Source organism: Phyllobates terribilis, unplaced genomic scaffold (assembly GCF_046119375.1).
Source record: "Phyllobates terribilis strain yellow unplaced genomic scaffold, ASM4611937v1 Scaffold_5__5_contigs__length_657084704, whole genome shotgun sequence".
Taxonomy (NCBI): Eukaryota; Metazoa; Chordata; class Amphibia; order Anura; family Dendrobatidae; genus Phyllobates; species Phyllobates terribilis.
In genome coordinates, this window is record NW_027362765.1 from 526,089,867 (window position 1) to 526,116,220 (window position 26,354).

Genomic DNA, 26,354 nt, shown 5'->3' on the forward strand with positions numbered 1-26,354 from the left:
GAAAGAAAAGTATTTGGCCCCCCTCCTTTTATGGTGACCAAGCTACAGATAGACATATAAATTTACAGATAGATACATAAAAGGAACGATGCTTTATTTAACAAGTGAGGGCACTATTTAATAAGGGGAGGCAATATACATAACGAGAGGAGATTATGAAATATATAGATATTAAGTTTTGCATCTATGCTCTAATTGCATTGAGCAATCTCTCCATCAATACGCTTGTAATGTTAGTAACATATGAGGAAATTAAGCAAGTAGTAAGTAATCAACGTAATGCTAATTGCTAACAGATGTGGAATTTACATTTTTGCCTCCAGGTTTACTTTCCCGATTTCTAAAATGTTTGATTTTGGATAAATGTACATGGCCTAGTGCAATGAATAAAAACAGAGTCATGTTCTCAGAGTCAAGCAAATAAGAGACAAGTCTGCAAAGAAGAGCTACAATATGCTGGTTCACTTTTTACATTTTTATGTCACTAATTTACTTGATGTTTCACCAAGATTAGACCATTATTTAGGTCTCTCTTTATGGCCTTTTTTTTTAACTAGTTCGGGCTTAGAATATTTTAGACCTTGAGGACCAGAGAGTTCGCTTTGTGCATCCAACTGTAATTTATACAGCAATAAAGGCATGTTCATACATTGCAATTTTGCAAATCTTTTCTGCATGCTTTTTTGTGCAGTAAAATGCTGTTACAGTACTAGCAAAATAATGATATTTTGAAAATGTCATTCACACGCTGTAGTATTTTTCCTTGTGATTTTTGAGCTGCTGGACATCTTTTCAAATCCTCAGCATGTCAATTTTTTCAGCAATGTTCCAGCCGTTTTTACCCATGTAAATGAATGAGGAAAAAATGCAAACAAAAATGCACATGAGATCACATGAAAAAAACCATCAATAAGTAAAACAGTAAGTTTTACTGCTGTGAAGATGTAGCATTCCTAGCTTTGTTTCACCTTTCACCTGTGCACAGCATGGCTATTAATCCTTCCTCTACGAAATATCAACCTGCTAAGTCTATTGTTGAGAGAACTGTTGATGCAGAAACAGCAGAAGCATCAGTGATTGGAGTTAGCTGGGACAGAAGAAAATAAGACAGCGGCTGTATTAGTATTTACAGGAGGTAGGGCAGTAGGGATAGTGACATGTATCACTGGTTCAGGCACTGCCAGGTGGAAGTGGGCTCTCATACAACCCTCATAAGGTCTAAACAACTCTAAATTCGGCCTCATTCAGATGTCCAATTTTCTCATGTACAAGAAAAAAGGTGAATGATTATTTTGATGAGAGTTTGATCAGAGTGTGGTCCGAGTGACATCAGTTGTTCTTGTACGTGAAGAAAAAAAAAAAAGTTTCTCCACTCCACCTTCTCATTTCTGATAATCTGTGAAAATTGTACTGATTTGTCATCAGAGTTCAGTCCAATTTTTTACTAACCCATACACGCATCTCCACAATTTTCTGTGGACCGCTCAGTCTGTGAAAAATCACAGACATGTGAATAGCCCCATAGACCGTAACAGTTACAAGTGCTATTCATGAAAACCACGGATAACACACAGAAGAGAACATCACACGTCTTGTCTTAATGAGCCCTTAAATGTTCCTCTACAGCACCATCACTTGTTTCCATTTGTATTACTATTCACAATGGCAACCTACCAAGCAGAGGTAAAGAAAGTGATGATACTGTAATAGATGTAATGCACATTCACCTGAAATGATTGACAAATGATGTTGAAAGTATTATGCCATGCCAACTTGGAAGGGATATGTCAAGAAGATACCGTGACAGAGAGGGGCCAGAAGATTGCGGCGTCTGGTTACACAACCTCCTGCACTTATTAGAACTGCTTCACCCTTCTATTAAATAGTGCAGGTTTCCTTGGTGTCATGGTAAGGGTTAATCAGTTCAATTGATCTCCTGGAGCTTTCCATCCTGAATTGTCTTAGCTGTTCAGTGTTGGCCACTCCCCTCTGGTATACATTCTCGCCACTGGCACTTGGGAGTTGCCAGTGATAGTTCTACTTCTTGGTTTGGTGGTGAAGGAGAAAGTTCAGTGTTTGTAGTTGGCGATTGGAGATTTTTTCTAAAGATTGCTGCCTGGAGTTGGTTTGCATGTTTTCCCTTATCTTCTCACGCCTGTTTCCCACTCTGTTGTTTTGTGAGTGTATTTGTATGTATAAGTTTTCTTTTATCTCTATCTGTTAACCCTGTCAGTCTGGTTAGTGTTTTCCAATACATTTCAGACGCTCACCTCCATGGATGGGGTAGGGATCAGATAAAAGTTAAAGTGCACCTGTCAGCAGGATTGTGCTTAGTAAATCACATACACTGTCAGGTGGGCGCTGTTACACTGAGTAAAATAATACCTTTGTTAATGAAATCTGTCCAGTGGTTCTTTTATAATCTTTATTTTCATTTCTGCCATAATGATATGCTCATGCTTCTGGGCTGGTGTTTGAGGAGGGGCTGTAACTTGTACTCTCATTAATGTATGCCAGTCTCTGGCTTCTGACAGGTCTCTGTGCTTTCAATAGATGCTACTGTGGTCTATTTTGTTGTATGTAAATTTTATGTTTGCCATAGAAATTACAAAGGCAGTATTTAAAATAGTAGGCAGGTCAGCAAGTTTATTTATGGGTAGTAGGTAAAAGCAAATTTTATATTCATGATATTGTGTCATTGCTGTAATTCATACAACTAAATGGAACAATTAGGCACACTAACTGGCTGATTGTAACCTGGGTATAAGAACTGTAAGGCACAAGGAAGCAAGATAGAACATTATGAGAATAATTAGCAATTATCACATAATTGTCCTAATTACGAGTGTATATTGTACTCCCATGTCTACCTTTTGTTTTTCCTTCTTCAGAGAAAAAGATAATTAAAAAAAATAAATAAATATAAAAATGAACAGAGAAGTTACATTTTATATTAAAATATCCAACCATCAGCTATATTTTCTATTGGTCAAAATATAAAAAGTATTATTATTTGCAATTTTTCCCTATTAATATGTACAAACTATAAAATGATTAGATGAACAGAATTGTAGTTATAGTATCTGCTGTAGCTGAAGACCTGTAGGGTGCAGTCAGATTGCGTGAGGATTGCAACGCAATCCTTGGACTGGCAGTCAGCTCTCCTGACCTGGGCGTGACAGCATGTATTTCTATGCAGATGTCAAGCTCAAGACAAGAGAGCTGAGGGCCGGTTCGAGGATTGCGATGCAATGCGATCTTCTTGGGAGTAATACGGTAGTCTGACTGCACCCTCAAACTCACCTCAATAAATCACACCAGAGCTGTGTAAGAGCTCAGTAGCCGAACGTACAAACTGAAAGCTGAAAAAAATCAGAATGTCCGGCTACTGAGCTTATGGTACTGCACTGGCATGATTTATTGAGGTGAGTCCAAAGGTCTTCAGCTATAGCAGATACAATCCATTCCCTATCATTAGGCAGCAGAGATACTCTGGACTCTTTCTGGTCTCCGTTCAGTGGTGTCCTTCTTTTCAGAGGTGCCCAAAACTGTGACCAACCGAACTTTTATGCACTCTTAAAAATACAGACATCGCCGAATCACAAGCCAGACGGCATCCAAAGTTTCTCCATCTGCCTCATTATAGGGAATCTTCCTCTGGGAATTCCGTCTGAACCACATATTTCAGAAATGTACATGGAACCCCTGATGTAAGCACTTAGCGCAGAGCGCAGAATAGATGTGCATCGAGCCTTATTACGATCTTTGGGAGACAGTATGAACATATCAACAGTAGGGCAAGAATTGGTTTGATTTATTTTTTACGTCGTTCCTTGTGCAGTATAAGTGATTAGACAGCTTTATTAATCAGGTTAGTGTGATTACAGCGATACCAGATATATATTCTTTATGTTTGGCTACTATCAAACGCTAAAAAACATTTGTTTGTTTTTTGCAAAAACAAGTTTTTGTATCATTATATTATTAGCGCTATAATTTTTATATACTTCTGTCAACAGAGACATGTGAGGGCTTGTTTTTGCGGGATGAGTTGCCGTCTTTATTGGTACCATTTTCGGGTACATAACATTTTTTAATCGCTTTCTATTCTGATTTTTGAGAGGCAAAATTCACAAAAAACAGCAATTCAGAAACTGTTTTTTTTTCCATGCAGTTCACCGCATGGTAAAGTAATAAGACAGCTTCATTCTTCGGGTCAGTACGATTACAGCGATACCATATTTATATAATTTTTTTATAATTTGCTGCTTTTACACAATAAGAACTATTTTATAGAAAAATAATTGTTTTTTCATCGCTATGTTCTGAAAGCTGTACCTTTTTTATTTCACTGCTTACAGAGCTGTATGGTGGCTTGTTTTTTTGCGGGACAAGAGTTGTTTTCAGTGATACCATTTTTATTTCCATTCAACTTTTTGATTGTACTTTATTCCAGTTTTTGTTTGGTAGTATGATGAAAAAGCATAGTTTTTATTTTTTTTCACAACGTTCACTGAAGGAGTTAACTAGTGTGACAGTTTTATAGATCAGTTCGTTCCTGACATGGTGATACCAAATATGTGTACTGTTTTTGTTTATTTTTGTTTTTACATAAATATACCCATTTATTGGTACATTTTTTTTTCATTTATTTATTTTTTATATTTATACAATTTTAAATTCTTTTTTTTTTTACCTAGTCCCTCTATGGCACTTTAACTTTTATTACTATGATCGCTGGTATAATGCATTGTAACACACCAGCATTGCAATGCTTTATAATGGTCAGTGATACACTGACAGAAGCCTCTCAGACCATGCTCCTGGCATGGCCTAACCATGCTACCATAGCTGGTAGACCTGGGGGTCATCATGACAACGATCAGGCCCTTGCAATGACGTCGCGGAGCGTCGATTGGAAAGGAGATGGAGCCCCCTCCCTCTACTAGCCTCCCAAATTGTGCGATCAATATCAATTGCAGCATTTAGAGAATGAAACAGCTGGGGGCGTTGCAGACACCGCTCCTGGCTGTAAGAGCCATGGCTCCGCTATCATGTGAGCCAAGCTCCCGGCGTCGATCATGTGGGCACAATTCCTGTGCTGCACACGATCACCATGATATACCAATACATCAAAGGTCGGGAACCCTTACCCAACCATGACATATAGATACATCAAAGGTCATGGAGTGTACCTGACTGTGTTTTTCAATACAGGTGACACAACTAAGACAATTTTGACATGTTATGGCTCATTTACACATCAATGATCTTTGTTTTATGCAATTGGACCAATTTTCATCAATGTTTTTGATCACATTTACATCGCTGTTTGGTCAGTGAGTCAGTTTTCACCATGAGAGTTTCATTAGCTTTTTCTTTGCAAACAAGAAATTTTTAAGCTTCTCCTAGCAAACAAACATGAAAATTGGAAAGCACATGAATGGGATTCGAGTAATGTCAGATTTTTTTCATTGACCCATGGACTTGCATTGCTAATTTTGATCTGAAACTCGGATCAAAATCAGACATGTCTCCATGACTTTGTGCGGACCACACAGCCCATGAAAGATTATTGACATGTGAATGACCCCATTGGCTATTATAGTTACGAGTGCCATCTGTGAAAAACACTGATAGCACTCGTACGCAGAAAAATGGACGTCTAAATGAGCCCTTACACAGTTTACAGCAGGGGAAGCATTTGCAGTTTACCTGTGCACAGAAACATTTATTTTAAATGTATCCAATTGTGAAAATGCTTACTCTTCCATTATCTATTATTTAAACATTGCTTTTGTGAGACAACCCCTTTTAGTGTGGAAGCCACAATAAATAGCAAATATTCCCATGTAAGATTGCATTAGCAGTTCTATATGCCGATCACAAAAACAGTCTCTAATTATATTGGAGTCAAAGGTTCCTACTAAAACATTCATGATGGACATCACATGTACATTTTGTAGGCAATCACATTGAATTAAAATGGGTCTATGAATGTATTAGTTGGCGACTGCGTTCAGTTGTGGCAGTATTTTCTTCCTCACTTGACATTCCTCTCTATCTAATTATCCATCTTTCTCTGCTCTGAACTTCCCCAACTCTCCTCAGTTTTCGATTTTTATTCTAGCTACTTATATTGATATATATGAACAAACAATCCCTATTAGGAAACTTGCCATTTCCAAAATCTAATGCTTTCTGAATAAGGTTTATAATGGTAATGTGTATGCTAAAAGTAGAGAAGAAAATAAAAGGACTATAAGAAGCAGAACGAAGGTACTGAAAAGTGTGACACAGTCAATGGAGACAAATATTCCAAAATGCAATAGCCTACAACTCAAATAACAGAGTATAGAAAATGAACCTAGTAATCTTGTGGGTTGGTAAAGGTCTGAACTGAAAAAGTGTTCTGCAAATTCTTATCGACCTCTGAATCATTCCCATCTTAAATGTAAGAGCAGAAACTGCTGTCACCATGAACATTATCCCATGCTGTTAGAAAAATGTCTAGAATAGTAAAAACAATGCGGAAATCACAATGCGAAATAAATAACAGCAGGGATACTGTCCTGTACAGCTGGATACACAATGGCATTTCTACACAATGACCATAAATGCCGACTTCCTTATCCAATAACTGATCCCCACCAGGCTACACAATAAAGAGAATTTGTTACTGACTTTTGAAATAAGATGCTCTTTCGACATTAAAGAATCCCGTTAACTGCATGATGATCAGAAATCTTTTTTCATCTCTTTGGATTTCATAAGCTAGATGGCAACATGACTGCAAAAACACTTAAAGCAACAGTGCAGGGTCTGAGTAAGTAGCGCACCACTCAGTGATTCCGATTGCAGTAATGCATTTCCCCCATCTTGCTCCAATCTAGGCAGCAGGGATGGACCTGATGCCCTGTGCAGTACATGGTTTTCATATCATCCTTATTGTGAACCATTTAGAGTTTGATTAAAAGATATAATGGCTAAATAATGCTGAATGTTTTTAAAATAACAGTCATTAAAGGGTTTACACCAAAATTGTAAGTGGCGGTTAAATCAGTGACTGACAGTTTTAAAAGTACACCAAGTGAATAAAAAAAAAATCAGAGATGGACAACCCCTTTAAGAAGTAACAACTAAATCTTACTCTTCTGTGTATTTGGATCAAATATATTTTTGCTACCAAAACAGCAAAAATCCCAATAGGGTTCTCCATACGAGGCACCTGGCACAGTGGCTTGTGTTCACTCATTACTTTTAAAAATAACTGTTTACGCTAATAAATATAATTGAAAAAATGGTGACAGGTGCTTGTTAGTAATACATGAATATTCATAATCTGCAATAGTAATAATTGATTCTTGCAGTAAATATTTATATTGCCACAAACCACAGGGGGGATCCTTGGCGCTGCTAATAGATGTCGTTTGAGTCTAGACATGGGTGAAAACTATAACGTCATATCTGGCATCCATCATCAGGTCCTGAAACTTTTTTAGGACTCAATAACAGGTGAAAAACTAAAAGCACAATACAGAATCAATATACAGTATTGTAATTGGACGAAGAAACTCGTCAATGCATGAAAAGTGAGCCCATAGTCACATCAGGTCACAATAAGCCTCATGAGTTGCTGGAACATGATTAGCATCCACTGAATAATCTGTATTTTGTTACAAATTTTGGCACAGATTTTTCACAATGAGATGAAATTTGAGTTAAAAATCCATTGAAAGCAATTTACAGGCTACGTGGAATTTAAAATCTGCATGTCACCTTCCCATTCACTTTACTGATACATTAGTAGGTTGCAGACTTTTTTACCCACATATCCAACAGAAAAGTCACAGGGTATCTGCCCGGTGTGTGTGAGTTCCTCCTAGATCAGCAAATGCAAACAAATAGCAAATCCAAAGCAAAATCAGATGGAGAACTGGAGAAACAAGATACCAATTAAATATGACAGCTATAGTACAGTCTGGCTAGTTCTTACAAATGTGTTAAAGATCAATAGTACAGAAAATATTATGCCTTTAATGAGACAATCATACCAAGTGCATTGACAACAGTATTATATGACAAACTCATAGAGGTGCAGAGTGAGACATCTGCCAACACAAGCTACATCACCTATATTTATGGATGGCCTATTGGTCAGGAAGATTCCATATAGTGGCTTTGGAATGGGTCTACAAGGTAGTGATGCCCCCTGTGAGCCCTGTCAGCATGTGTCAATCAGAGGCAACCCATGTTAGATGACACAATTTCAGGGAGTTGTTCAGACAGTGAAAAGTTGTTTCTAGATCTTTGAATTTGTTAGAAGTTTCTAAACTTTCATTAAAGGGAACCTGTCACCGGGTTTGTCCCATATGAGATAAGGCCACCACCTTTCAGCCCTGATATACAGCATTCTATAATGCTGTATATATGCCCCCAATCTAGCCTGCAAGACAAGAAAAGGACCTTTTATAATACCCACCCACGGGGAGGTCGGGTCTGATGGGCGTCGCTGTCTTGGTCCGGTGCCTCCCTTCTTCTTGCGATGCCATCCTCCTTCTCTTCGTGTGGATGACGCGTCATACATCATCCACACAGTACACAGTATCCCTGGTATGGTGCTCCTGTGCAAGCATACTTCTCTGCCCTGATAGGTCAGAGTAAAATACTGCAGTGTGCATGTGCCGGAGCTCTTTGACTCTGCCCGTTGCATGCTCACTGCAGTACTTGGCTCTGTCCTCGACAGGGCAGAGAAGTGCGCCTGCGCAGGAGCATGATGCCGAAGGGACACTGTGTGAATGACGTAGGATGTGTCATTCACACGAAGCAAGAAGGAGGGAGGCATTGCAAGAAGAGAGGAGGCACCAGACCAAAACAGTGACGCCCATCGGACCAGACCGCCCCTTTGGTGAGTATTAAAAAAAAAACAACTTCTTCTTGTCTTGTAGGCCTGATTGGGGGCATATATACAACATATTAGAATGCTGCATATCAGGGCTGAAAGGTGTTGGCCTTATCTCACATGGGACACATTGGAGCCGATAACAGCTCTGGTCTGAAGTTCAGGAATCTCTTCTTCCTAGTTAGTTCCAACACAATAAGTAGGCTTTTCTTCCATCTGTTTCACCACATGACCAGTAATGCACTTGAAGGGGGTGGCTTTCTGGCTCACAGTTTAGGCCAGAGGACGAACTTTGTTGCTGGTCCAAACAAGCCATCAATCTGGAGCTCCTACTCCTAGTAATCAGGTAGTTTGCTGGCTGGGGAGATGTGCGTTATTTATTTGACGACTTGGAAACAAATCTCTAATATAAATTCCCACAGGGAGTGTTTGGTGAGTTTTTGACACTGCATATTTTTGCTGTGCAAAAAAACGCAGAGTCCTACAATTTCGGCAAAGTGAAAGGGATTTAGGCCCCCTTCACATGTCCGTGTTTCTTCCATTTTTTTCACGGCTACCACATGTACCCATGTGCTGCACACATGACAAGGGCCAATACATGTCTATGTCTCTGTGCAAAGCATGTACAGCACATGGATAGCATCCGTGTGTCATCCTTGTGCCGCTTGTGAGCTATATGACTTTAACATTGCAAAGTATAGGAGAAGCTTTGGAATTGATTTCTCTTATGCCATAATGGAAAAAAACAGAACACTGATGACATCGGTGCCATTTTTTTCGGTACCAGTATTATACAGACGTGTGAAGGAGGCCTTATACAAATCTCAAGGCCACTGAGCTTTTTTGTTGGTTTGTTTTTTCACAACGTAAACTGACCTGAGGTTTGTTTTTGAAATCCCCAACATGTTAAATTTCTCTTGCGGTGCACATGCATTTTTTTTGCGGATTTTCATCTCACTTGAATGAGATGAGTAAAATCTGCAGGTAAAAAATGCAAGTCACCTAATTTGGCGAATAGGTGCAGAAACGCTGCACAAAATCTACAACATCAAAAACTCACAAACGACTCATTGCTGGAACGTGGTTTTAAAGTGTAACCGTCAATCTAATTTTTATTTAATAAATCAGTAGTACACATGAAAATAAGCAACTTTGTAAAATACAGTGGCGACCAAAAGTTTTGCATTTTTTTTTAAATGTGTGATTACTTCTGTCTGGTTGTTGTGATGCCATTTTCCTGGTGATTTTAGGAAACCAGAAGCAAATGGTTGTCAACTATAAGGACGAAAATAGTGTTTGACATTGTTTTATCCCTTTATGTGTTAGTTTTCAAAATTTGCTGGGCCAAATGTTTTGCATATTTTGTCATGGATAGTTGAATTTTGCCTACATTTTATTATTTTTGTGTGTGTGTGTGTTTTTAGGTTAAAACATGGCAAAGACAAATTTATCACCCGATGTCAGAAAGCTTATTATTCTGAGAGTGAAATCGGGCAAAAACCAAAAAGCGGTATCTATGGAATTCAACTGTTCTCAGAGTGAAGTGTCACATATATTAAAGAAAGAAAATGAAGGCTATGGAACAGCTGACAAACCTAGAAGTGGACGACCATGGAAAACTTCCTCCAGAGTTGATGACATTATTAAGAAATAGTCAGTATCTGATGTGCATAAAAGTGCTGTACAGATTTCACAGAAAATGAACAAAGAATATGGGGTCAAAGTAAGTCATGAAACTGTGTGCGAAATTGATCAGTCATTATCAAAATTCTCAATTCACAGGTAAAATCTGTATTCAGTGAGGACAGACTTTGTGATTACTGAGATAGGAGATGGCAGCTGCTACTGATAAGATTCTATGTAGATGAGGAGGAGGAAGGAGTTCTGTTTCTAGCTCCTCCCTCCTTCTGTCTAAATATACTTGTATCTGTAGCAACTGCCATCTCCTATCTGAGCAATGGGAAAATGTCTTCTCTGAATACAGATTGTACCTCACAATTGAGGATTTTCATAGAAAGAAGCATTTTTTTCTGATAAGATATATTACAAAGTTGCTTATTTTCATGTGTACTTGTGAGACAGTGGTTGAGCTTTCATACCCATCACGAACACCTCATTGAGTTAATGTTAAAAATATGCTTTGTTATATTCTCAGTTATTATGAAAAGTATTTATCCCTATGGCCATGGTCGGTGTCAGGTTCCTGCAGGGTTAACTGCAAGGCCGGCCCCTGGAGAGAGGCAGATTTCTAAGGGGGACCAGTGGGAGAGTTTTGAGGGATAAAGTGAGTGTTGGAGAGGAGGTGAAAGGGAGAGCACAGGTGGATCAGTGGTGGAATATACAGGGCTCAGCATGAAGAGGGCCTAGTTACAGAGGTGGCATGACATCACATGCAAGTGGGAACCCCCCTGCAAGGATAAGGCTTACAAGTCCAGGAATCATACTGTCCAGCAAGAAGGGGACCTGAGGAAAAGGTAGCGCCCTGCTGTGGGTACTGATACAGGGAGCAATGACACTACGAGCGGCCTCTGGGACTAGACTAAGCAAAGAAACAGGGTAAGAGAGTCATAGTGACACACCTTGATACGTATGACCCTACACCAAGGAAAATGCAGGCATTCCAAGCCTCTCCCTATTCCTTTGCTGTACCTGTTGCTGGGAAAAAAATGCTAACTGTAACTCTGGGGAAGGAGCCAGTGTATGGAAGGCGACGAAGAATGCATAATCTGTTACTCCCTGTTCACCAGTTTGGCTGTGCATAAAAAGGACATTGTTTATAAAACCTGGTTTGGCTTCCTGACTGAAAGGGTTAAAGTGAACGGTACTGCACCAAGTGTATCAGAATGGATGTCGGAAGTCTCAGAATCTGAAGTAATGTGGTTCATGCACACCCACAACACTCAATTTTCTGTAAATGGCTACACTGTGGAAAAGGTGGCTCACTCACACGACTACGGCTTTGGGCCCAGTAACATACCATTGATTTATGAAATAACAATTAAAACGACGGCTACTCTATACAAGTTCTGTCTTAGTTACAGATTGCTTTACTAACACATTGCCAAAAAGAATAGATAAGGGTAAGTTTGCATGTGAGAAATGTATTTGTTGCTGACAGTTCCATTCATATAAAAGGGGTTGTTTGCTGGCAAGCCCAATCTTTTCCACTAATTAAAGTTTTATTATGAAACATACAATTATAAAATAAAAACAGATCAGTCAAAAAAGGAACTTTTTAGTTCCATTTTATTAAACTTATTATTTGGGCAGCTATAGCTAATTGGCAGGAAAGGGGAATGGTGTGAGCAGTTCCCAAAACTAATGTATTATCAAAGGTTTTACCAGTTGTTAACTAGTGATGAGCGAGCGTGCCTGACAAACAGGCAATCCCTGCATGTGTCACAAGTGTATGACAGATGTGACACATGCAGCCGCGGTGACATTTTCATAGATGCCGAGCACGCCGCAAATGTTCGGCGCGTACCCGAGCGTGCTCGTTTAAAGGGTTAAGCGAGCACGCTCGCTCATCACTAATTATAATCATGCCGTCTAATGATAAGATGACTGCCGACCAGGTCAAGCCGAAATGTGACAGGCAGTGTATACTATTGTGAATATTTAGGAGCCAGTGTGAAATCTGCAATATTTCAGGAGTTAGATTTTAATAAAGAAGGCAGGAAAATTAAGAAAATAAAACTTAATTGAAAGACTACAAGTCCTTTTACAAGAGAACAACTACCCCTAATGATTGCTGATCGGCAATAAAGGAAGTCGATTGATGCGGGTTCATTTTTCCTTACATTCATTATTGTCGACATGACATCCCCTATTTATACAAGGTAAAGAAACGGTGCACAGAAAACAGGGCAAAATAGCGCTGCCCACAAAGGAGATAATGAAAATACTGTAATATATTTATGGATACTGTAAGGCAGCACTAGTCATCATAATGGGGAATACTCGCTTCGCTGCGTCAATCAATGCACACGTGCAATGTCTTTACGTATTTTCTCACAATGCTGCAGTTTATTACTTCATAAGCCTCAGTTCGCCGGGTCCAACTCCGTGGCACGCCGACACACATTAATACAATGTTCATGAGCCAAGTGGCACACAGGCCCACTTGCTCCAGGTTACAGCTTACGGCAAGGTAATAAAGTAGCAATGTTCATATCACAATGTCCATATAGCACAGGGTATTACCTTTGCCGGGTTTAGCTGTCTCAGTCCATTACGCTTGCCACCACTGTGGCTTTGTGGCTTCCCAGGTAGGGGTCTCTAGCCGTCGTTCCCTCAAAGGCCACTGACATCCACACAGGATCCAGGCTCTGCCTTTCAGGACTCTTACTCAAGCCGGCTCTCCCTCAAAGGCCACTGACATCCACACAGGATCCAGGCTCGACCTTCCAGGTACCAGGCTTCACTCCAAAGCCACTGCCTTCCAAGGCCACCAGCATCCGCACAGGATCCAGTCTTTGCCTTCAGGCTGCCAGGCTTCACTCGGCCTCACTAGGCCTCTCACAAACGGTGTCCCACACACACGGAGCACAGGCCTCACGCCTCACACCGAACACACCTGTCTCAAATTAAGCAGGGTTTATATATCCTGTGCGCACATACACCCATACTGACAGGACCTTAACTGTGTGCATCAGGACCTGTGTGATGTCACGGTCATGTGACCAGTCAGTTAAAGGGGAAGGTACATGGTCCGGTAAACACATCCTGGACCATTTACAGTAATGCTAGCAAGCTGCTGCATTACAATACATTTCTGTAAAAAAAGCAACGTGCAACGCGTTTCAAGGCTGTTCTAGTGCATAGATCAACTTCGAAATGCATTACACTTTTTTTAATGCAATTTTATCCATAAATATATTCTTTCATCTACTCTTTGCTTTGTGAGCAGTGCTATTTTTACCCTGCTTTCTGCGCAGTGCTCAGCAGCAACCTGGACATCAGTGTCATGCAAAGAGCAGAAGCACTTACACCGGCATTAACCGTGTTCCTCCATCATTGTGCTTGAACTTTGCACAACTCTCATTGCTAATCAAATTTCGCTCTACGTATATCTTTCCTCACTTTTTATTGCAGTTTGACTTCTTTTATTGTTTCTATTTACACAACGTGATGTGCCACCAGACAACTATCTTTTTTTGGTTGCATAAGAAATAGGAGCTGCGGTATGTTGTGTAAAAGGTCCTTAAAGGGGTATACCCAACGTAGACATTTATGTCATATCTGCATAATAAGCCACAAATCTTTGACAGTTACAGGTCACATCTTGAAAGAAAGAGGACCTGGCTGGCAAATCCAATAGAAGTGAGTGGAGAGAGACAAGCAGATGAGGCCCTGTTCGCAAGTTAATTGAACTCATATCTATCAGACATTTCTGAAATATCCTGCCCAATAAGGGAATGCATTCCTTTTAAATAATCCCACCAAGGACAACATCTGCAAGGAGTTTGTATGTTCTCCCCGTGTTTGCGTGGGTTTCCTCGGGGCTCTCCGGTTTCCTCCCACACTCCAAAGACATACTGATAGGGAATCTAGATTGTGAGCCCCGATGGGGACAGCAACGATAATGTATGTAAAGCGCTGCGGAATATGTCAGCACTATATAAAAAAAATAAATAAAGATTATTAAATAAGTATGCATCATATCATTGCGGCACTCTCAATCAGTTGATCTTTTTCAATAGCAAAAATATTCTTTTTGAGAAATTCAAACCATGATTTCACGCTACCAAGATCCCATGAAAGTACGTCAATGACCTATACATGAGGTGCACATACATTATGTTGTTATTTGACAATGACAATGGTATCCAGTCAACCATGCATGTTTTAGTGGAATAACACAAATCCACTACCCTAGAAATGCAATTCTAACAGAGTTTCAGGATTGTCCCTAGGGTGACCTATGGAAGAGAAGACCTTTAACAAATGCACAGACACACATCAGAAGGCACACACCTAGAAAGTGGATAATGAGGCCATAGTTGTGTTACAATATTTCTATACACTGCTCAAAAAAATAAAGGGAACACTTAAACAACAGAATATAACTCCAAGTGAATCAAACTTCTGTGAAATCAAACTGTCCACTTAGGAAGCAACACTGATTGACAATCAATTTCACATGCTGTTGTGCAAATGGAATAGACAATAGATGGAAATTATTGGCAATTATCAAGACACCCTCAATAAAGGAGTGTCTCTGCAGGTGGAGACCACAGACCACATCTCAGTACCAATGCTTTCTGGCTGATGTTTTGGTCACTTTTGAATGTTGGTTGTGCTTTCACACTCGTGGTAGCATGAGATGGACTCTACAACCTACAGAAGTTGCTCAGGTAGTGCAGCTCATCCAGGATGGCACATCAATGCGAGCTGTGGCAAGAAGGTTTGCTGCGTCTGTCAGCATAGTGTCCAGAGGCTGGAGGCGCTACCAGGAGACAGGCCAGTACACCAGGAGACGTGGAGGGGGCCGTAGGAGGGCAACAACCCATCAGCAGGACCGCTAGCTCCACCTTTGTGCAAGGAGGAGCAGGAGGAGCACTGCCAGAGCCCTGCAAAATGACCTCCAGCAGGCCACAAATGTGCATGTGTCTGCACAAACGGTTAGAAACCGACTCCATGAGGGTGGCATGAGGGCCCAAAGTCCACAGATGGGGGTTGTGCTCACAGCCCAACACTGTGCAGAACGCTTGGCATTTGCCACAGAACACCAGGATTGGCAAAGTTGGCCCTGGCGCCCTGTGCTCTTCACAGATGAAATCAGGTTCACACTGAGCACATGTGACAGACGTGACAGAGTCTAGAGACGCCGTGGAGAGCGATCTGCAGCCTGGAACATCCTTCAGCATCACCGGTTTGGCAGTGGGTCAGTAATGGTGTGGGGTGGCATTTCTTTGGATGGCCGCACAGCCCTCCATGTGCTTGCCAGAGGTAGCCTGACTGCCATTAGGTACCGAGATGAGATCCTCAGACCCATTGTGAGACCATATGCTGGTGCGGTTGGCCCTGGCTTCCTCCTAATGCAGGATAATGCCAGACCTCATGTGGCTGGAGTGTGTCAGCAGTTGCTATGAGAAGAAGGCATTGAAGCTATGGACTGGCCCGCCCGTTCCCCAGACCTGAATCCGATTGAGCACATCTGGGACATCATGTCTCGCTCAATCCCCCAACGTTACGTTGCACCACAGACTGTCCAGGAGTTGGCAAATGCTTTAGTCCAGGTCTGGGAGGAGATCCCACAGGAGACCATCTGCAACCTCATTAGGAGCATGCCCAGGCGTTGTAGGGAGGTCATACAGGCACGTGGAGGCCACACACAATACTGAGCCTCATTTTGACTTGTTTTAAGGACATTACATCAAAGTTGGATCAGCCTGTAGTGTGTTTTTCCACTTTAATTTTGGGGGTGACTCCAAATCCAGGCCTCCATTGGTGAATACATTTGATTTCCATTGATGATTTTTGTGTGATTTTGTTGTCAGCACATTCAACTTTGTACAGAACAAAGTATTCAATGAGAATATTTCATTCATTCAGATCTAGGATGTGTTATTTGAGTGTTCCCTTTATTTTTTTGAGCAGTGTATATAGGCACAAGTCTGAGATAATCTGCTCCAATTTCATAGGTACTAAGGCCCCGATTCATCAAGACCTCTGTGAACTTGATGAGCAGGAGTCAGACGACTCTTCATGAATCAAAAGCGTCAGACAAGTGGCGTAGACCTTTGTATGCCCCTCATCACAAATCCTACTCCAGTCCCTGCTGTAGTAAGATTTGTGGCTTAGCAAACACCGCCACTTATTATGAATTTGTCACAGGAGAGAATGGCATGAGAAAAACTTGCAAAATTTTAGCACAACCTTGAGCAGCACCAAAATTATGTGACTTTTCAAAGCTTTTATGCCAGATTACTGGGGGAAAAGATTTGATGAATTGAGCTCAAAGACTGTATTTATGAAATGTGTCTACTATGCTTAATAATAGCATTTTAAGGTTAGTGTTGCACTGTATATTGAAAACAGAGGTTTAATCACATAATGGATATACAGTATATTTAGAAAAACAGCCTTTTCTGGCACAAAGTGAAAACATAAAGTGAATAGTACATACAGTAGTACGGGTTCACCCGCTCAGGTTAGTGTCCTACTCTTTAGTCCTTAGCAAAGAAAAACAACACTGGAGGTCTGCACACCTCTACACACAGACCCTGAATGAAACAACTGCTCTCTTTTTAACCTGCTATACCACGCCCCAGGGTGGCGATATTTGAGCAGCCAGCCCCACCCATATCTCTGACTGCTCCTAAACCCGGCCCTGACACGCCCTATTAACTCTCTCGGCACTATATGTGCTGAAGCCTGCTTTTCCAGGCTTACATCACTGAGGCTACCAACCTCGATGATACATATCTCCCCTCGAGGACCTATCCGGCGGCCATCCTACTAATATATATATATATATATATATATATATATATATATATATTTATTTATTTATTTAATTTTTTTAAACTATATTGCTACTAATAAAGCACTCAAGCATTGCTAAGAGGGCAAATGATTTGATGACCTGCTCAGAGCTGAATGAAGAGGTTGTTGGTAGGAGTGGTGATGTGGTGGATTTCCAGTGAATCTGCACCGATGGCTGAAGGATTTGTGATGCTCCACTGCGTGCTCTTACTGCTGGCAGCCTAGCTCTGTTACTGGAATTAATGAACAGTAATAGGAAGAAGAAGGTTAACCCTTATCATAACCCAGCTGATCCATACCATTTAGAGTACACTGCTCACATACAGGACATAAATATCACAAAATAAATTGTTTGCACAATGGCTTTTCCTATAATTTTAACAAAACAAGAAATTTAATATGTGCTAATATGCCCAGAAACTGTATGTGCACATGTTAACTTTCATTTTTTGCAAGTCTAACGTTCGTACATATGAGGACAGACATTGTTTTATGCAGTTTTGTGCACCAGTGGATTAGTTGCAGCGCTGGAACAATTTGATTTTTCAAATGTAAAATTTGACAATAAAAACAGATTAGGAAAAATGTGATAGTAGTGTTTGCACTTATGAAAAAAGGTGATATATTCCCAATTTTGTGACGGAACAGTGAGATATTTCACGTTAGTACAGAATTTATGGACGGTCACTTATGGATCAGACCCCTGCAATTCGCATTGACTTGAAAGAGGAGTGTTAAAGGGCGATAAGTAATGTTAGGCCACGGCCCCACTATCAGCATTTGGTCAGTATTTTTTCTAAGGAGTGGGAGCCAAAACCAGGTGAGGAACAATCAGAGAAAAGGTATAAGGCTGTGTGCCCACTATGCGTTTTTTAAGCGTTTCTGCAGCGGCAACTCCGCTGCAGAAACGCTTAACAAACGCTTGGTAGAAGGTCTGCCATGTTCCCGAATGATAATCCGCATGTGCTGTGCTCATGCTGCGGAAATTTCCGCTGCGGAAAAAAACGCAGCACTTCCAATTATTTAGCGTTTTCGCCACCATTGACTTGCATTGGAACGTATGGAATCTGCATCACTGCATCTGTACATGCGGATTACATGCGTTTCAATGTGCGGATGGTACCCGGGTTTGGAGAAGAGGAGACTCTCCTCCGGACCTGGGTACCATAGTACCTGTTTAAAAAAAGAATAAAATAAAAAATATACATTAGACTTACCTTCTGATGGCCTCCGGTGTCCTTAGCGATGCGTCCTGGCTTGCCGGTACCTCGCGATGGTCTGAAAAAGACCTGCCATGATGTCATTTAGTCATGTGACGGGTCACGCGACCGCTGAAGTCGGCAGGTCTTTCAGTGTACCGCGAGCAAGCCAGGACGCATCGAATAAAGACTCCGGGGGCCATCAGAAGGTAAGTATAGATTTATTTTTTTATTTTTTTAACATTTTCTCGGGTCACACTATATAATTCCATGCTGTTTGCATGGATTTATATAGTGTGACCAAGTTGTCAAGCACTTTCCAAGTGATGCTAAAATCGCTTGGAAAGCGCTTGTCAACCCGCATGCGGAAATGCGTGTGAAGAACACTTCACATTCGCATGTCCCTGGCAGGAAAACGGATGTACAATCCGCATGTACAATCCGCATGTACAATCCACATGTACAATCCACATGTACAATCCGCGTTTTTTCTGCCAGGGAGATGCAGAAACACTCAGGAAAAATCCGGAGCATTTCTGCATCGTGGGCACATAGCCTAATAGAAACAGGTCACCAATTCTGCATTTATTTCCCGCCCCTGGTTTTGGCTCCCACTCCTGAGAAAAAAATACTGACCAAATATGATAGTGGGACTGTGGCCTTAGAGAATTAAAGGGATTATTTCCTTTCAATTAAGTTTCAGCGTCAGTTGCAGTTTATTTAAAAACAATGAAGCAAAAAAACCCCAAAACAATCACACTTCCCTTCACCAGGACCACCGGCGAATCTCCTCCACTGCTCCCTGTGTCTGGCATTGACTGCGGCACTGATGTCAAGTTGATGGCACAGCAGCCAATCAGTGAGCTCAGCGGCTCTGAAGGGGGATTCTGTCTACATTGGTAGATCTGCTGAGATCACTGATTGGCTGCTTCGCTGTGAAAGTGACGTCAGTGCCGCAGCTAATGCGGACACCAGAAGTAGTTGTAAACTTGCCAGTTGACCCGAGGAAGGCGAGTACAGTGTGGTTTGTGTTTATTATAACAAACTGCAGCCAGGATAGAAACTTAATTGGAAGGGAACAACCCCTTTGAGACAGAAGCCTCTAATCAAATAAACTCCAATTTCATGTTGCGGTACAGACAGAGAATGAGCTGTACCCTCTAATTAGAATGACCCACTGGCAGACATTTACTGAAAGCTTTCACCTAACCTAATCTCAAGCTGGGCAGACAGGATATCATGTCAGTCTGAAACATGACAAGCCCGAAAGATTAGGAAAGCAGCAAAGCGAAGCGTGAGAAACCTTTAGCATTGACGAGGATGTGAATATTATTAGGCGAGGATTACTGCTGTCAAGGGCTCTTTCCTATCACTTCTCCCTTGAGCTCAGTCTAATAAAATGTTATGTCTCTAAGTGGAGCCCGATCATTACACCTATGACCCGCACAAATTCTCTCTTGATTAGTGAAATTGCAGTGCTGGGTAATTTTCACTCAAACACACACTTTCACAAAAACTTCTATTAGTGCAAACAATACATCCTCTATATCACCGCCCTGGGAAAGACATGGCTCTACAATGCCACCAGATTAAGCAGAAGTAAAGCAAGGACTAAGGTATTACAGGGGTTTCACTCACCGTAACCCTTTCCTGACGCAGACAATTTTTGGTTTTGTGCTTTCATTATACCTGCCAATGTAGCCGTATGAGGGCTTGATTTTTAGGGGCTGAGTTGTAGTTTTGAATGACAGTACACCATTTTGTTTTCCATTTATTATACTGAGAAACATTCGCATGTTGCTCGGCTTGGTTTGTATGGTGTTTACTGTTCGGTAAAAATGGCATAGTTATTCCTGCAGGTCATTAATATATGGGGGCCACAAAGGGAATACTGCTACATCAGGGACACAAAGAGGGACATTACACCCGAATTGGAGCATAGCATAATAAATTTACAATACTTGTTTATTTGGGCTTAAAAGGGACACAAGCATTACTATTATACATGGGACACATAGGGGAACACCATTGTATTTTATTTTTGGGAATACTGTTATTATGGGACAAAAATGATGTACTGTTACTTTAGAATTGGAGGAAAATGTGGGGAGGGAGCTTCAGATGAGACCAGATATAGATATCTGTGTGTTACATTTTGCAGAGACAAGTCCAGACCGATTTTTAATAAGTTCTAATCGTGCTTGGTTCTGTGCTTTGTCCAATTCAATACCTATCTGAATAAATTATCCACAGAGCTCCAGAAAGCAAAGCATCCTCTTCTATAACTGATTGACAGATATGCTAAGTGAGAGAGGCTAAGTCAGAGCCTCGATGATCAAATATTGATGCGCTATCAATATTAATAGATTGGAAAACCCATTTAATACATTTAGAACACAGGCGTGGGAACACTCCTAAAACACTTTGCATCACTCTATTAGCAAATGAGTCCATCAGTTGTTTCTACTATTGATGTCTCCCTTCGGTAGTACATAACATGCACTATTTCACCAAATGTGTTCATTTTTATTATGTGTTTGCATGTTATCAAGATCATAATACATATCTAACCGCTCGTCAGCTTGGCTATGTTCGTTAGTGCTATAGACCTTATATGAGTTGGCATATTCAACTTCTCCTATTCTGGAAATGTAATAGTTGGACCCCCATCGATCTACCAGTTATCACCTGTACTGTGGACAGATACTAATCTGTTATGACCAAGAAACTCTTTTAAAACGAAATTATTATTTGAAAAGACTTTTTATATATTTTAGGGACAGATAAGTGCTGCCAAATGGAGAGGTCTAGGTAATGAGATGCCCAACAATTGTTCGAAACACCACTCTGAAGTGCAGAGCCCCTGCATGAGTGTGTGCACAACGTGGTGTACTAGCTCAATATTAAAGGGAACCTGTCATGTGAAAAAACGCTATTAACCTGCAGATATGGGGTTAATCTGCAGATTAATAGTGTTCTGAGGAAGAGCAGCCACCACACTTAAAGCCCGGCTGCCGGGACGATATGAACTGTAATCCTCCCAGCAGCCTCGGACTTTCAGTCACAGAGGCACGGCCGGCACACGACTTCAGTCACCGCTCAGTACATAGTGAACGGTGGCCGTAACCACGCCCCAGCACTGACTGACAGCCGGCTCTGTACTGATGCAACGTAGAGCCAGCATTCAGTCAGTACTTGGGAATTGTTGCAGCGGTTGCTCACTATGTTTCTAGCAGTAACAGAAGCCGCACCTCTATGACTAAAAGCCCAAGGCTGCAGGGGAGATTAAAGTTAATTTCCTCCCGGCAGCAGGGCTTTCAGTGCAGCGAACACATGGCTTCAGAATGCTATTAGCCTGCAGATTAACCACATATCTGCTGGTTAAAAGCATTTTTTCACATGAACAGTTCTCTTTAAGTCTATTAGTTTCTACTGAGCACAAACAATGCTGACACCTTTCTGTGGACACTGTGCATAGGCAGAAAGCTGCCAAACAGAGGAGAGGGCAGGGTTATACAGAGCTCATGAACAGAACTACATGGCAGCAGGTTTTCTAGTTCTCTAGTGATAATCTCCTTCTGATCATAGATTGAATGTTTCAGCAAAAAGACGAGTATCCAGCTCCGAATCCAGTTAAAAATTGCCTTTATTGGAAATTTTAAAGTCAAATAGTAGCTCCACGACAGGGGAGATCATGTCAATGACAGACAAAAAGTTATGCGTTTCAAACACACTCATATTTTTGCTACGTATCACATCTGGTTGGGACAAACTTTCTGTGCTCCAGCATACATAACCACAATAGGTGAGCTGGCTTTTTTTTCTATTTGAGGAAATGTTTCTCCCTGTGGAGAGTGCCAAGCTAGCGTAAGAGGATATTTGGTGGCAAGAAAGTTACGGTCCTCTTCCTCACTGAATAGAATATTTGCATATTTAATTCCCCATAGGAGAAATGCGTGGCCTATAAGTCTCCTTACGCTGGCTTAGCACTTTCCACGAGGAGAAACGTTCCCCCTTAGAATTTGTAGGAGGCCTCTCACTTAGCTAAATGAGATCTCCTGCTTTGTACTGATGAGGGACAAACCATCCAAAACGCATCTCTGCAAATGAAGTGTCTGGTTTGGCATTCTATCCTAATGCATATAGTAAGACTTGTTAAAGGGTTGACGTGGGTTGCTAGCCCCATTAGATGGCACTAGAGTTCAAGTCCTCTTTCTCTCTGGAGAGGATATTTGCATATTTAGTGTCCTGTTGATAAAACAGGGATCCTAGCAAAACTACAAAAAGCAGCCCAGTAAGTGACATATTGCTGGAAACAGGGTCTAAAGTCTCTACATTATGCTGCTTTCAGATTAGGTGGCAAAAACCTGGTGACAGATTCCCTTTAATAGCCCAGCCTTCATCTAGACAAATATCTGCAGGTCCACTTTTAGCAGCATTTTCTTATTTTACACACATAATAAGGTCAACTAAGTTATTTTTAAATCAACCCATAAGCAATAGCCAGAGTGGCAAGTGGTTGGCTCCTAAGTCATCATTTTAGCTGTTTATACCCCAACCAGGGGACATGCTTGTGGGCACGTTTGACCCTAAGGCTGTGTGCCCACGATGAGTTTTTGGTCAGTTTTTCATGTTGCTTATTTTTGGTGCGTCAAAAAAAAAAGGCCACCACAGTGGATGGGATTTATAGAAATGTCATTCCTACTGTGCTTCTTTGTAACTCAGCATAAACTGGAACAGGTCCATTTCTCTTGCAGGTACGCTGAGTTTTATGTTCCCCATAGATTTGTATTAGATTCGGAAAATCTGTAGGTAAAAAGTGTGTGTGTGTTTTTAGTGCGTTTCCATGGTGGAAATGCATCAAAACGCATGTAATCCGCACCTGCCTAATTCAATATCTTTTTGTCAAAGCCAAATACCAGGAAGTGTCAAGAGACAAAAAACACAGCCCCAAAAACTAGATAAAAACGTATGCAAAAAAACACACTCAAAAACAATGAAAAAACATAAATGACCTAATTTACTTAATAGGTGAAGAAAATCTGCAACATCAAAAACTCATAGTGGGAACGCAGCCTAAAAGAGACAGATAAGCAATACAACAAATCAAAGCAGTTATATTCGGTCCTGTAAAAACTTCAGCTAGAATTTGAGTGGCTCTTACATACAACGTCTCAAGGCTTTATTTTTTTCTTATTTTAATTGTAATATGAGGCCCAGCGTGTGTCACCAGGAAAATGAAAACAAATTGTGTTTGTCAGGAAAGAGAAAATTAATGACGGAATAAATCAGGGAACATAACTAAGAATGGGAAAAGGGGACAGAATGTACTTAAAACGCTAATAACATGTCTAAGGTAAGCGTTACAAGTCACGCTGCACGTTTTATCACACATTCGCCATAACCTTCTCTGTTTCTACCGCTACAAATGGTGTTAATCATATTTATAGTACAATGATTTCCTGACAATCTGTAATTATGCGCCAGCAATTATGACATCGCTTGGTTGCTAGGAGACACGGAACACGGCACTGACCCGGGTGGATGTTGGTCTGTTAAGACACCAGGTGGTTTTACTCGTCTCATCAAGATCTACTTTAAGGTTCGTTAGTGGTTTACAGCTTAAACACCATCCCAATATATGCCGTCCCTGGGATGCATCACACAGATTAAGGATTTTCCTGATTTGCGCTCAGTGATAGGTGACATTCATATATTTGCACGTTTACTCTCCTATTTATGGAATCGCCAGGCAAATAGTCACCTACTGTATGTAGTATGACCACGATCATGTCGGCAATAATTTTTTGTACTTTACCAATGTGCTATTTTCCATCTCGCATAGCCTTATTAGACATATTGATCCATATATAATTTATATTGTGGTGTAATGTCTTTACAGAACCTGCCATGCCAATAACAGAAGACCAGATGACAATTCCACCAGAATTGCTAGAAATTCTGAAGCAGTTCACAAGCGATGCCATCATAACCCAGCCACCTGACCTGCTGGAGTGGTCCTACACGTAGGTCTCTTGATGGATTTACCATATATAAGTAATACAGCAGGAATGGTGCCAAGATAAGGAGCCTTTATAGTGATATAAGCCATCAAACCAATGCTTTCTAGTGTAATAAAATCTGACAGATAGGTCTAAATCTAAATATTCTGATAAAGATAAAACATAAATATGGGTTGCAATTTTCAGAATCACTGAAAATCGTCTTGCGCGGTATTTTCATACTTTATACATAGACCAGTTTAATACTATTCACACTGCTATCTGGGTATACGGAGCAGAAACCTCACTCCCCAGAAGTAGTTGAGAGCTGTGCACACATACTTAAAGGGGTGTTTGCATCTTTAAAAGAAAACACTTATGATAACTTACTGATCTGTGGGGGGTTTGAATGTTTGAATCCCCACCAGTTTCAAGATCAGGACATAAACGTGGCAATCTAAATGGTGCGGTGACCAGATGTTGTGCTTTACTTCCCATAATGAATGAAGCGGCGGTGCCCATATCCAGCCACCACTTCACTCATATGGGTCCATTTTTTGTATTGGTGAGGTCCCAGTGGGTTGACCCCCACCAATCAGCAAGTTATCACCTGTCTAATTGGGTAGGTCATAACTTCTAAATATGGGAATAACCCTTTAAGCATTGCTTATCCAAGAGCCCCATTGTAAGGACATTGGCAGCCTCTATGATAAATGTACATAATACCTGGTTTAGAAAACCCTTCTTGGGTATTTTGAGGCAATGGAGTAAGGCACTCTAATTGGAGCCCTATTTTAAGCCAGAGAGACTATGCAAAGGGCATCCCATGCTTTAGAGGACCTAAGACATCCTATCCCTCAGAGGAAAAAAACTATTATTTCCCATAACTGGATTATCTGTAGGCCCCAATTCTCTCGGATACTAAGTCCACAGATCCTGTTCTTTGGAAGGCAGAAGAGTTGGAGATATTATAAAGGGTTCATGGACATAATACTAAAAAAAAAATTAAATAACGAAAAACATAAATATCAAGGGGTTTCAGGTATGTACAGCCATGTCCGGTTACCTATTGAGAGATGCATTAAAATGAGACATGACCATGTATAACTAAGAAAAAAAACTTACCAAGTGTGGAATATATTGTACCAGGGAAACAGTGCAGCGCCTGACATTGAGCGGGCGAAAAACTCTAATATTCATACGATCAGAAGACTATTAACAACCACTCATCCTTCCAGTTCACATTTTCTCTCATACTTGAAGGCATCACTTAGCATTTAGATTATGTTATAACATTAACCAAAGAAAATAAAAGATAACCCTTCAGTAACCAGTCATACGTCCTTTTTTTTTTTTTTTTACACTTTTGCCTCTCCATTTCAACAGCCATAATTTTCATGTATATATTTTTTTTTATTATTCACTGACATGACCTTATGAGGCCTTGTATTATGCAGACAAAATTTCATTTTTTGCAATTAAGAGGGGACATGTACTGTACATACAATAAAGACATTACATTATTTGGCTTTGATAAACTTTATTGATAAAGTCAGGTGGAGATTGCATGCATTTTTATTGTGTTTCCGCTGAGGAAACACAGCCCTCCCGGACTTCCTCTTAAATTCTGAACATTAAAACTGACTTCTGGCAAGTTCCGGTACGAATTCCAAACTTTAAAATTTAGGTCCTCTCATCTCCAGACTTAACCTTAGAGAAGTTTTCCACTGCTGGACAACCTCAGCTTAATCAATTCAGAAC

At 40.7% G+C, this 26,354-nt stretch overlaps 2 protein-coding genes across 5 annotated transcripts in view; one reads left to right on the forward strand and one right to left on the reverse strand.

The window, feature by feature from the left end:
• The window catches only part of LRRC20 (leucine rich repeat containing 20), a 742,986-nt gene that overhangs the window by 231,634 nt on the left and 484,998 nt on the right, over positions 1 to 26,354 (reverse strand). The window lies entirely within an intron of this gene.
• Positions 1 to 26,354, forward strand: part of LOC141273634 (ropporin-1-like) — a 114,813-nt gene that overhangs the window by 57,028 nt on the left and 31,431 nt on the right. Inside the window, exon 2 of the mRNA XM_073685727.1 lies at positions 24,494 to 24,617. Within this exon, the coding sequence (XP_073541828.1) occupies positions 24,502 to 24,617 (116 nt within the window). The 5' untranslated portion in view covers positions 24,494 to 24,501. The remainder of the gene's footprint in view (positions 1 to 24,493; positions 24,618 to 26,354) is intronic.